Source organism: Pleurodeles waltl, chromosome 5, assembly GCF_031143425.1.
Source record: "Pleurodeles waltl isolate 20211129_DDA chromosome 5, aPleWal1.hap1.20221129, whole genome shotgun sequence".
NCBI lineage: Eukaryota > Metazoa > Chordata > Amphibia > Caudata > Salamandridae > Pleurodeles > Pleurodeles waltl.
Genome location: NC_090444.1, coordinates 174,104,185 through 174,116,547, shown reverse-complemented (window position 1 = coordinate 174,116,547; position 12,363 = coordinate 174,104,185). Strand labels below are relative to the sequence as shown.

The window sequence follows — 12,363 nt, the reverse complement described above, 5'->3', positions numbered from 1 at the left end:
CAGATAGGAAAGGGAGGGCACAGGTTTAATGATCTCAAAAGCATAACCATAGATTTAACAATCTGAAGGATCCCTCTGATAGATATTATATGTTGCCACTCGTGGAGCGAATGTCTGATCCTGCCTTTCTCTGGGTGGTCGTGTGCTACTAAATGCAAATTAGAGCAATCTGGGGGCTACTGCAGTAGGGGCAGCGGGACTGGGAAGTTGGTTGCCCTTGATGGCCTGAACTTGTCTGATTGGTCCCTTATCAGTCCTGAAAGGACTGGAGTGGGTGCCTGTTGTGGGCGTGGTAGACCTTAGCACTGCCGGTGCACCAAACCTCTGGAATATCCTCAAAAGTGACAAAACTGGTGAAGAAATAACCTAGCAGGAGTAGAAAGATCCTAGGAATGCCCTGTGGCCAGGCTCTATTTAAAGCACTTCAGGGCCAAACCAGCCTTCTTGAAAAACAGACAAGACCCGTTGAAAGGCATGTCCATGAGCGATACTTGCATGTCCTCGGATAGGTCTGTAAATCTCATGCACACCACACTGAAGCTGCACGTTAGAGCTAGAAGCTCTGCCCAAGCATTCAGTGTAGCAGAATGTCACTTTTTGACACTCCAGCCCCACTTTTGGCCTGGTAATGGATGCAATTTCGATAGAAAGTACACTGGGTTCCTGCTATCTAAGTCCCCAGTGCCAGATCTCATTCTCTACAACTGTATAATTGTTCCCCAATTAGCAATACTTTTGGCACCCTTGTAAGTCCCTAGTAAATGGTACCCCAGGTACCTAGGACATGGGTACCAAAGAGGGTCCCCAAGGCCTGCAGCATGTAGTGTGCCACCCTAAAACACCCTTCAGCTAACTCATGCAGACTGCCATTGCAAGCGGAGTGTCTTGGTACAGCCAAAAGTGAAAACACAACATGGTACGCAGCTTGTGTGCCATGCCCCCTAACACTACATGCAATACAGGTAAATCACCCCTACCAGCAGGCCTGACAATCCTAAGGCAGGGTGCATTATATTACATGTGTGGATGTATCTGCAAAAGCAGATATGCCCCTGCTACATCTTTGTCAATTCTTAGACACAGTAAGGTATCAGGACAGCCATTTTATTACACGTGCTGGACACTGGTTAATACGATTTCCCCAGCTACATGATGGCTTCACTGAAAATAGGAATGTTCGATATCAAACATCTCATATTAATAAACCTTCACTGATTCCAGTGAAGGATTTATTAATACAAGCACTCAGAGGGCACCTTAAAGGCGCCTCCTGAAAAATCTACCAACTACCTCTGTGCTGGCTGACTAGTTGTAAATAGACTGTCACCAACAGACAGGTTTCTGACCTCCAGGGGTGATGGCCTCTGCTCTCAGGCGGTCAGGAACAAATCCTGCTGTGACAGATGACCTGCAGATCTGCATTCCAGGGCAACAGGCTTCAGAGCCCAATGCCAGTGGTGTGCAGATCTGGCTTCCTTTAGAACTGAGATGATGACGTCCCCTTTGACCCAGTGTCCATTTGTCTAGGGAATTTAGTAGTCCGAGAAGCGTGTTCACCCTCAGGTCAGTTCCACCCCTAAGATGAGCTGCATGATGGACATGAAATTTAAAATCTGCCATCTTGGTGATGAAAGAAGAAGTTGGGACAGGGTTATGTCCACGTCCCACAGTAAGTGGTCATGTAGGGGGCATAGTAACCCCAGGGGTAAGTAGCCCATTGGCTACTACCCTACACTCCCCTAATGCCCCTAACTTCAGTATTTAGGGGAACCTCTGGCACCAAGAGACCAGATCCTGCTGACCTTAACGAAGGGCACTCCAGGGATGCAAAAGCAAGAATTGAAGACCAGTTACGGAGACAGCGCCAACCCGCTTCATGACCGAGAATTTCAACAAGGATGTCTTGTCCTGCAGCTGCTTGTGCCTCCAAGCCTGGGAGGACTGACAACCTTTACTCAAGAACCAGGAACTCCTGTGGTGTAGCGGAGCTGCTCCCCTGCAACTTGCAGGCATCTAAGAAGACCTTGGAGGACTCTGGACCTCCAAAACCCTATATCAGAAAGCATCACTGAACCTGTTCCCCTAACACGAGTCAAACTGGGCCAATGGTGGCAGCGTGGTTCCTCAGACCCTCCTGAGATGAAGTCCACCTTGGGTTTCCATACTGTGACCTCCACGACAATGCTTGGAGCCTCTTGTGCAGGCCTCCCTCTACCGCGAGAGACAGGGAGACAAAGACCCGTCACCTCAGGACAACCCCTGGACCAAGGAGAAGACGACCAAGGGTGTCCCTACGTCCCTTAGCCTTATGAGACCTGAGCAGACTTGTTGGTTTAGTCACACTGGATGCCCAGTCCATGCCCGTAGCCCCTTTCTGCAGGCCCCCTCTAGCACAACCGCCTACGGTGACAGAAATCTGACACCTAAGGACACCCGGCAGCCCTGGCACCAGAAGTGGACCAAAGGTGTTCCCACATCCCGGAGTATCTTAAGTTTTGATCTCCTTTGTTGGTTCACCCACACTATCCCCACAGTTTCTACCTGCAGCCCTTTTCTAACTGGACGGATCCCCCCCTGGCTTCAATGGGACACTCAAAATTGAACTGCACCTCCGCCCACCTGGCTGTCCCAGTGCCGCCAGAAGTGACCTGTTGTTGTGGCCTCAGACCCTGCCCCATACTCACCTTAAGTCTGGAAGATTGGTCTTGTAAGTCACTGCTGAGTCCTTGTTTGCCGTGTATGTTTTTCCTCCATAGGTTAACACTGCAGCTCCAGAAAATTGCACTATGTTGACTTTTTAAAACTGTAAGAAATTCTATTGCAAAGCATACTTACCTTATTGTATTGCTTCCGGTGCCTAAACATATATAAACATACATGTTATTTTTGTAAATAGGTGTGGACCTCCTTGCGCCATGAGTGTCATTTATTGACTGTGTGCCCACTGCAGATGTCGAACACTCCTCTCTGATAAGCCCAATGCTGCTTGACCACACTACCACCTAAGAGAGCACCACAGGACTGCTACAGCAAACCCTTTCCACCTGCAATGGAACCCCTGGACAATTTGCACAGCATACCTCATTCTGGTATACTATATAAAGAACCAGCTTCCTACAGTCAGTAGAGTCTGCTCCATAACATATCACTTATTTAGCCATATCCTGACCATCCAGCACAGTATGAGCCAATGCAGCCTGAAATTCGCCAGGGACTGTTTGCTAGGTCTAAGAGTGAACGTGAATATTTCCCCCAACAAGCAACTGAAATTGACTGACCGCAGGGTCAGGCTGCCTGATGAAAAGAAATCTGTTTCCTGAATGCCTCAGAGGGGCAATTACCTCAGGATCCAGAGGATGTGTCAAACCCTCTTGCCTTCTATACATCCATAGGAAAGTAGTCAGTCATCATCATAGTATGGGGTAAATACTCTCCAAAACTCTGATGAGTCAGAATTGAAAAGTTGCTGTAGCAAAGGGAAGGGGGGGGGGGAGGGAGGGAGCTCTACATCAGAGGCATTTTCCTGTCTGAATGAGATTGGACAGGAAATGATTGCATCTGGGCAGATTCAGAATGAGACATTAGTCAAGGCGGAGATGAATTCGGCTCTGCCATGGACAGAACAATTGGTACAGAGACCTCCTCCATGGCCAGCAGTGTCAGAACCTGTGTCGGTGTTGGAAGAACTGGAACGTGTTTCGAACAGGAGTTGGCACTGAAGCCAGTGCAGAGTGGGAGAAGGGCGCAGAAGGCACAGTCTTTGGAAAGGACTGGTCGGACACCAGTAACCAGAATCGAGATCTCCGCAGATCCTTGGGGCACAAAGACACACCCCATGGAGCTGGAATGGTGCCCAAGATCCACAACAAGGCACCTTTAAAGGTCTCAATCTGTGCAAGTCTGCCAATCTCCAACAATATCTGCTCCTTGGTGAGTGACCGTGAGCGACACAAGGTACCATGACCTCCCAAATCTTCAGGCAGACAGTGGTGGAAAGGAGACGAATCACACTTACCCTTCTGCTTCAAATTACTTGGACCACGTGAGGACCTTTTGAGAGATCGGCCTCAGACTTGGAGCAGGAACGGAACATGGGTGATTTCTTATGATTTTTGGTAACATCCAGTTGTGCTTCACTTCCCGGATCGCTTTTGGATTCATTCACTTTCCTGATTGCTTTCAGATTCATGAGGTCACAGTTTATACCTGAGTCATGTCCTGAACCCAAACTCTTGCAACATACCTCATGTGGGTCTGGGACAGACATTTGCTGGTGACAGTTGTAACAAGGCTTAAACAATGTAGTTTTAATAAGGACACATTCCTTTGCATACTACTTTTTGTAGCAAATTATTAGGAAACTCCTGAATGGACAAAAAAATGAAAGTGAGAGCAAGTTCAGGATCAAACTATAAAAAAAAAGAAAAAAAAAAAAAAACACAGAGAAAGGAACTGATAATGAATAGCAAAAGTGGCACTTACATGCAGCTCCATCGTGATTTCCGGGATCAGGGGTGTGGAATTTATTAAAATACCTACTTGTCCATGGTACACGTTGCTTCTTAAATCTACTTGTCCTGTAAAAAAAAATCTACTTGTCCCTTTGGTGCCATGTAGTGCGGTGACGCATTATGGCAGCGATCTCATTATATAAGAGCTCTGATAATGCTAGGAGTACTATTGTGGGGCATGAATACTTGCAATTTCAATCCCTACGACAGTAATTTCCTTATTTTGCCACTTTTCCGCAGATCTATGTACTGGGGCTGGAGGAAGCGGTAAGCAATAGTTCTAGGGCTGGAATGCCTTTGAGTCTGCAAAACTACTAACTTGCATGTTTTAAGGATTTTCACTAGCTCTTCTCTAATCTTTTCCCATAATGAGAAAGGTTGGAAATTTACTCCCGACAATGGCAGAAACAGAAGTTCTTCCAGGGTTGGGAAAAAAAGTGGTTGGAGGGAAAGTGAACTTGTAAAAGCTCACTAGATTTTCACATGAGCACATCTACACATGCATATTTGCTCGTGCTAAAATACAGTTCACAAATATTTTCTAGGAGTACAATTTCCTGGTCTACTTCTGTAAGTTCTTGTGAAATCATGAAAGCCACTAACTCAGAGACATATACTATGGGTGCACTTTTGTGGCTTTCTTTAATAATTGGGCCCCTGAATTAAGTCTGATGTTAACAAAGACATTTTGTTTTTATAAAACTATTTCTCGCTCTATCTATTGGCTGGCTTTACTGTGAGTGATGGTATTCTGCTCTTCCACAAGGAGCATATTGGCACACAAAGTAGTTTTGTTCAGTGCCAGCAACTACTGTGGCAATCAGTGGCGTAACGAAACTGGAGGGGGCCCACTGCAAAGAACAAGTGTCCCACTCCCCTCCCAGACTCACTCAGGGCAGGTGCTGAGAGGGTCCCCCTGGAGGGGGCTGCAGGGCCTTTGTTACGCCACTGGCGTCAATGTGTGCTTTTTGAGACTAAACACTTTTTTTTCCTTTTTGCCAGTGTTTGTTACAATGGGGAGGGCCTGGCAGCTCCCACATCAATAAAGTGTTACAAAAGCCATGTCAAAACAAGGCACGCATTGAAGAAACGAAAAAAACTTACAAAAAAAAAAAAAAAAAAAAAAAACAGTTCGATCGGTTGGCCTTGCCAGTGATTGTTTATTTCCATGCTTCCCATAATCTTGTTGAAAAGGGTTACACTGATTTTGCATTAGGAATATTGTTTGGCAATACTAGCATGCATCAAAACATTTTACTAAATGACGCGTTTAAAAGAAATAGCACCTAAAATTTCATAGTAGCGAAACTTTTTTTTTCCCCCACTTGCATTTTTTTTTCTGAACATTTTTTTTTTTTTTAAAGCAAAGAATCGTAACTCTTGCTTACAAGCTTCTGCAGACATTTGCATCTAATCAGAGAGCATTCTGGGAGCATTATACTTAGCATCATATAGTTAAACTTTTCAAACGTGTGAACACTTTTTCCTTTCTTTTTTTTTTTTTTTTAAACTTGAACCACTGTCAGTAGTAAAATGTGACCTTAAAATGTTTATTTACAGTGCTCACCCTTATAATGAAGGCTTTTCATTAATGAATCATAAATACAAGTTCGAACAGCATTAACATATGGACACATTACCTCAGCTGCAGACAGTTCCACTGTCTGTAAACTGGCAGTCAAAGGGGTTTGTGCTGCAGGTGGTTGGGCCTACTTGTCCCAAGGACAAAATAAACATGAAAACTTGTTGCCCTTGACCCCAAACAATGTGTTGGGCGAGGGCAATAGGAATTCAACATCCCTGCGGGATAAACCAAAGTGAATGTGAAGCTGCACTATACTACCTACCAATACATGGGAGGAGTGCGGTTTCAATTCTTCTGGATCCAGTCGGATAGCCTGGGGATATTCTAAAGTTGAGGAATCTGCAATTAGAATGATCTAACAGACGTCTTGTCAAGTGTATGTGTTGAACTGCTCCCTTGCACTCCTTTTTCTTTGGTTTGGGTCTGTGAATATTGTTCTTTTCACTACAATGAAAATTACGCAGTTCAATAAACTATGCACTGTGCGTTTATGTACACTTTCATAATAGCATGAAGATTAAATTTGTACTTGCAATTTTTAAACAGTTTTGCTTTAGAAGTAGTACTCCTGTTTTAGTACTTTTTATGATCACATTTCCTATGGAACGTTCTACAGTACTAAAATGTGTCCAAATGGCTATTACTGAAATTTACTTGGACTGTAAATAGAGACTCATCTATTACTCTTTTGCTGTATAGTACATTGCATTATTTAACTTTTTAATGACTTTTCCAATCAAGCTGGATTACATTCTATTCCAGGTCTGCAGATTTATGATGTGCAGAGTCATTGACTAAATATATCTGATGATGAACTGGTTGCATTGTTCTTTTCTTGGGCACACCGGCAAGTATTAAAAAAAACTCCTTCATATGCCAAATGCTTTTGGTTTCCTTATGTATATGTTTGCAATACTAAGAACAGAACCAAATAGTGTAGCACCAACCTGGATGGCTCTTCCGCTGGCAGATATGAATGCCTCCACTGTAGTTGTGTAGTCCCCACCTGCAAATTTCTCTTTCTCAGTCTTCCTTCCTTTTACAACAGGGATTGCTAGGAGTTCTTCATACACACGTGCATACAAGTCAAGGATCTGCAGAACCTTTAAGCAATGCATTAACTTTTAATTATAACAATTGGTTACATCTTGCAACAAATCAACAGTTTCTCACATGTAAATCTTTAAGCATTGATTTACTGTGTTATTTTGAATAGTGCTTGGGCTGAAAAATGGCTGCTTTAATGTGCTACAGGGGCTCTGAGGGAGGAAGACCGATAAACAGAGGGGGTTCATTAGATTAATAGGAGGCACGAGAAAGCTAGTAAAGTATACTGTTGTAGGATCGATATACAGAGTGGAACATCTCCACCTCTATTACCCTACTGAACTTCCATTGGCCATGTCCAAGATAAAGATGCAAGGAAATATTCACACAGGGGCGAGCCCTGGTGCTGTATATATCTATCACCGATGGACAGCTATTCGGTATTGGAAAGGCCAACCTGAGGCATCTGGAAGAGTGTGAGGGGACTGAAAGTAGAGATATGAATGATCACACATAGCTCTGTAGACTAGGCACATAATCTTGCATTAAATTGTTGAGATAGTAGCAACTGTACAGGTTTTGTGGTTTTAGTGATGGGGTCTATTTTTTAAATCTGAGCAGGAAAAAAACCATACTGTTTTGGTTATAAATTGTTCAGCGTTTTCTCGGGAAGACTAGCAGAAATAATACTGCAACAGCAGAGCTGAAACACGGTGAGTCTGCAGACTGTACTGCAATCCTATGGGATGCCATTACCTAAAGAGGTTACAGTGAAGTGGTGTCAAAAGATAAAACTGAGCCTTTGTATTCACATTTGCTTGCAGCATGAAGAAGTCAGTACTTTCATCATAGTAGCTGCGGTCACACCAGTAGGGTGGTCAGTATGACTAGCAATCAGACAGATGTTATTCTTTACCCAGGACTATGACAACGGCCATCTCCCCATTGAGCCCAAGGTGTAGCTGGGTGCTGTATAAAAAAGATTGTTTCGTAAAAGCAGAAGACTGAAAGCACTTGAGGTCATAAAGGTGCAGAAAAGCATTGGTAACAGGACCAATTCTTATAGCTCCCCAGGGTTACCTTTGTCCTCGGGCAAACCAAGAAGGGTACACACCAATGAGAAGCTGTACCGTTATCTGTAAAATCCTACAGATAGTGAAGAAAGATACTAGGGCCACCTTGATAGAGTTTGATTTGATCTGGATTATGAACCAAGGCACTGTTTAAGCCTTGGCTGCTGCCTATTTAAATTTACCCCTCCGAGGTCCATAAATGTGACTTCAGTAGAATTTTGAGCAAGAACATTGACTGATACTACCATAATAAACTGTGTAGTTTTAGGTACACATATAAGTGTGTGCAGCTAAAATATTATTGCTTTTGCTACTTAAGATTCGGGGAAAGGTCTGAAACTTCACAGGCGCTTGCACAAGACTACCTGCTGACTGAGGGATGGTTTAGCAGGCCAATGCAAACCAGCCTGCTGCTGCCAATGCCTAATTCTACGTGGGTATAAACCTTTTTCCTGATTACTCGCTAGACACAATGAATTCACAAACATGTGTCTTCTCTACAGAAGTATGTGTGAACATTCACCGCTCAACGTTTTTTTGTCTCCTGTCAATCTTCCAAATGCCTGAGGTTGGAAACTGTGGATCCTTTAGTTCGAGCAAATTTAAAAAGTGTGGCCAAGCGCTCTGAAATGCGTGATGGGTTCGTACTTTGAGTGATTAGAATTTGTAAAGAGGGCTTTTCTGAGCCTTCAAATACAGGGAGTGCAGAATTATTAGGCAAGTTGTATTTTTGAGGATTAATTTTATTATTGAACAACAACCATGTTCTCAATGAACCCAAAAAACTCATTAATATCAAAGCTGAATATTTTTGGAAGCAGTTTTTAGTTTGTTTTTAGTTTTAGCTATGTTAGGGGGATATCTGTGTGTGCAGGTGACTATTACTGTGCATAATTATTAGGCAACTTAACAAAAAAAAAAAATATACCCATTTCAATTATTTATTATTACCAGTGAAACCAATATAACATCTCAACATTCACAAATATACATTTCTGACATTCAAAAACAAAACAAAAACAAATCAGTGACCAATATAGCCACCTTTCTTTGCAAGGACACTCAAAAGCCTGCCATCCATGGATTCTGTCAGTGTTTTGATCTGTTCACCATCAACATTGCGTGCAGCAGCAACCACAGCCTCCCAGACACTGTTCAGAGAGGTGTACTGTTTTCCCTCCTTGTAAATCTCACATTTGATGATGGACCACAGGTTCTCAATGGGGTTCAGATCAGGTGAACAAGGAGGCCATGTCATTAGATTTCCTTCTTTTATACCCTTTCTTGCCAGCCACGCTGTGGAGTACTTGGACGCGTGTGATGGAGCATTGTCCTGCATGAAAATCATGTTTTTCTTGAAGGATGCAGACTTCTTCCTGTACCACTGCTTGAAGAAGGTGTCTTCCAGGAACTGGCAGTAGGACTGGGAGTTGAGCTTGACTCCATCCTCAACCCGAAAAGGCCCCACAAGCTCATCTTTGATGATACCAGCCCAAACCAGTACTCCACCTCCACCTTGCTGGCGTCTGAGTCGGACTGGAGCTCTCTGCCCTTTACCAATCCAGCCACGGGCCCATCCATCTGGCCCATCAAGACTCACTCATTTCATCAGTCCATAAAACCTTAGAAAAATCAGTCTTGAGATATTTCTTGGCCCAGTCTTGACGTTTCAGCTTGTGTGTCTTGTTCAGTGGTGGTCGTCTTTCAGCCTTTCTTACCTTGGCCATGTCTCTGAGTATTGCACACCTTGTGCTTTTGGGCACTCCAGTGATGTTGCAGCTCTGAAATATGGCCAAACTGGTGGCAAGTGGCATCGTGGCAGCTGCACGCTTGACTTTTCTCAGTTCATGGGCAGTTATTTTGCGCCTTGGTTTTTCCACACGCTTCTTGCGACCCTGTTGACTATTTTGAATGAAACGCTTGATTGTTCGATGATCACGCTTCAGAAGCTTTGCAATTTTAAGAGTGCTGCATCCCTCTGCAAGATATCTCACTATTTTTGACTTTTCTGAGCCTGTCAAGTCCTTCTTTTGACCCATTTTGCCAAAGGAAAGGAAGTTGCCTAATAATTATGCACACCTGATATAGGGTGTTGATGTCATTAGACCACACCCCTTCTCATTACAGAGATGCACATCACCTAATATGCTTAATTGGTAGTAGGCTTTCGAGCCTATACAGCTTGGAGTAAGACAACATGCATAAAGAGGATGATGTGGTCAAAATACTCATTTGCCTAATAATTCTGCACTCCCTGTATAATGGCTTGCTTCTGAAAAGGTGATCAATTTAAGTACTCAGACACTTGTGCTGCTTGCTATTTTCATCAACTGAAAATAAAGAACTTCTGCTAAACGATGTACAAGCTTCTCTGCCAAACGAACACCTCACTACACCTATTCACATAAGGTTTACAAACACTAATCTTATTTTTTCAAATTTTAGTTTCTTTTCAACCAGTGTAGAATATTTTAGTAGAGAGAGGACTTTAAAACCCAATAGATAATCACCCTTGAGCTTTTTGGCCAACGGCACACACAAAATGTGTGCATGAAACTGTTCCCTCACTTAGGCTCGACAATGATCTTGCTCTAATTTTTTCAAACCATGGCAGCATCTTCCTAATTTTAAGCAACAGAACAAAAGTAGAATGTTTGAGCTCTAGCATATATTGTCAAATATGCTATATTTACTCTCAAATTAGTCAGGGCCCCAGTTTAATTTTTCATGTTCCCTTTGCCTACTTTTGAGGTTTCCTCTTATTTTATTTCAACATGCACAATTTTTATCCATTAGCTGCATTTATTATTTATTTCTAAGGGGAGGATAAGTTCAATACAAATAATCTTTTTATTTATTTTTTTATTTAGCATATTAGACTAGAGGTCCTCTTGGTCAGAAATACTTTTATGAAACAGGCATTGTTTTCTTGTTTAAACTGTTTATTTCTATGATGATTTGGTTGATTGCAGGGCTGACAGAAATTAACCCTTGACTAATATGAGACTATTGCTTTGCAACCAGTGTTGAGGACAAACAGCGTGCATTCGTATGATGCACCTGAACACTAAATTTCACATTTTGCTGTTTTTTTCCATTATGCTGATAAACCGGTTACATGTAACCTTTGCTATTGACATGTTTTGGGAGGACTGCCCTCTATATTTTACTCAAGACATTACAGCAACCTCTTCAGCCTTTACCATCTCTGAAATGGCCCAATGGGGCCTACTAGTGATCCTAAGGAGAAGCAGGTGAACTTTACATTAGTTAACCACCACCAGCACATGAATCATGGCTTCAAACCATTTTACAAGTTTATGAAACAGGGAAGGATATCATTTTCTACCAACCAATAACAGATGAGGCTCTTTCTTGAAGAAGGCAACTTTGTTTTATCAAGGAAAGAGAAACATTTGTCATTTGAATAATGGTGGGTAGATGATCAGCAGCAGCTCTTGATGGTTCTCTCATGATGCTTCATATCAGCTTTAAGGGTTATTTAATAAGTATATTTCTGAGATGAGTAATGAAAATAAGTTACTTACCTGTAACTGTAGTTCTCCAGTATTGGAATCTTTCATAGATTCACATGCTTGAATCCTTTCCCGTCGTTGAGATGGGAGCCCCCAGTATATCAAAACAGATATACACATAGGCGACTGCAATAAAAAAAGGCCTAAAGGCTTTCACTTTAGTAGCCTATCCTTATCACTGAGTAAAAAGGACCAAAGCGAGGCCCAGCCAATCAGGCTTCCCCTCCCTCTAGAACCCTCCTGAGAGGAGCTCCTTTTCCTCAGATTTTCTCAAGCACGAGTGCTATAGTATCTGAAGAAGACAGGAAAAGGTGAGCCTCCCTTTCTATGAAAAATTACAATACTGGAGAATGAAAATGTCACTTACCCAGTGTACATCTGTTCGTGGCATCAGTCGCAGTAGATTCGCATGTTCTGCAATAGCTCGCCATCTGGTGTTGGGCCGGAGTGTTACAAGTTGTTTTTGTTCGAAGAAGTCTTTCGAGTCACGGGACCGAGTGACTCCTCCTTTTGTCTCCATTGCGCATGGGCGTCGACTCCATCCTCGATTGTTTTTCCCCGCAGAGGGTGAGGTAGGAGTTGAATTGTAGTAATAGTGCCCATGCAATGGA

At 42.9% G+C, this 12,363-nt stretch overlaps 1 protein-coding gene across 3 annotated transcripts in view; it reads right to left on the bottom strand.

Moving 5' to 3' along the window:
• Positions 1–12,363, bottom strand: part of EPRS1 (glutamyl-prolyl-tRNA synthetase 1) — a 488,457-nt gene that overhangs the window by 108,244 nt on the left and 367,850 nt on the right. For all 3 annotated transcript variants that reach the window (XM_069233874.1, XM_069233875.1, XM_069233876.1), the window contains one exon: positions 7,044–7,199. In XM_069233874.1, coding sequence (XP_069089975.1) covers positions 7,044–7,199 — 156 coding nt within the window. The remainder of the gene's footprint in view (positions 1–7,043; positions 7,200–12,363) is intronic.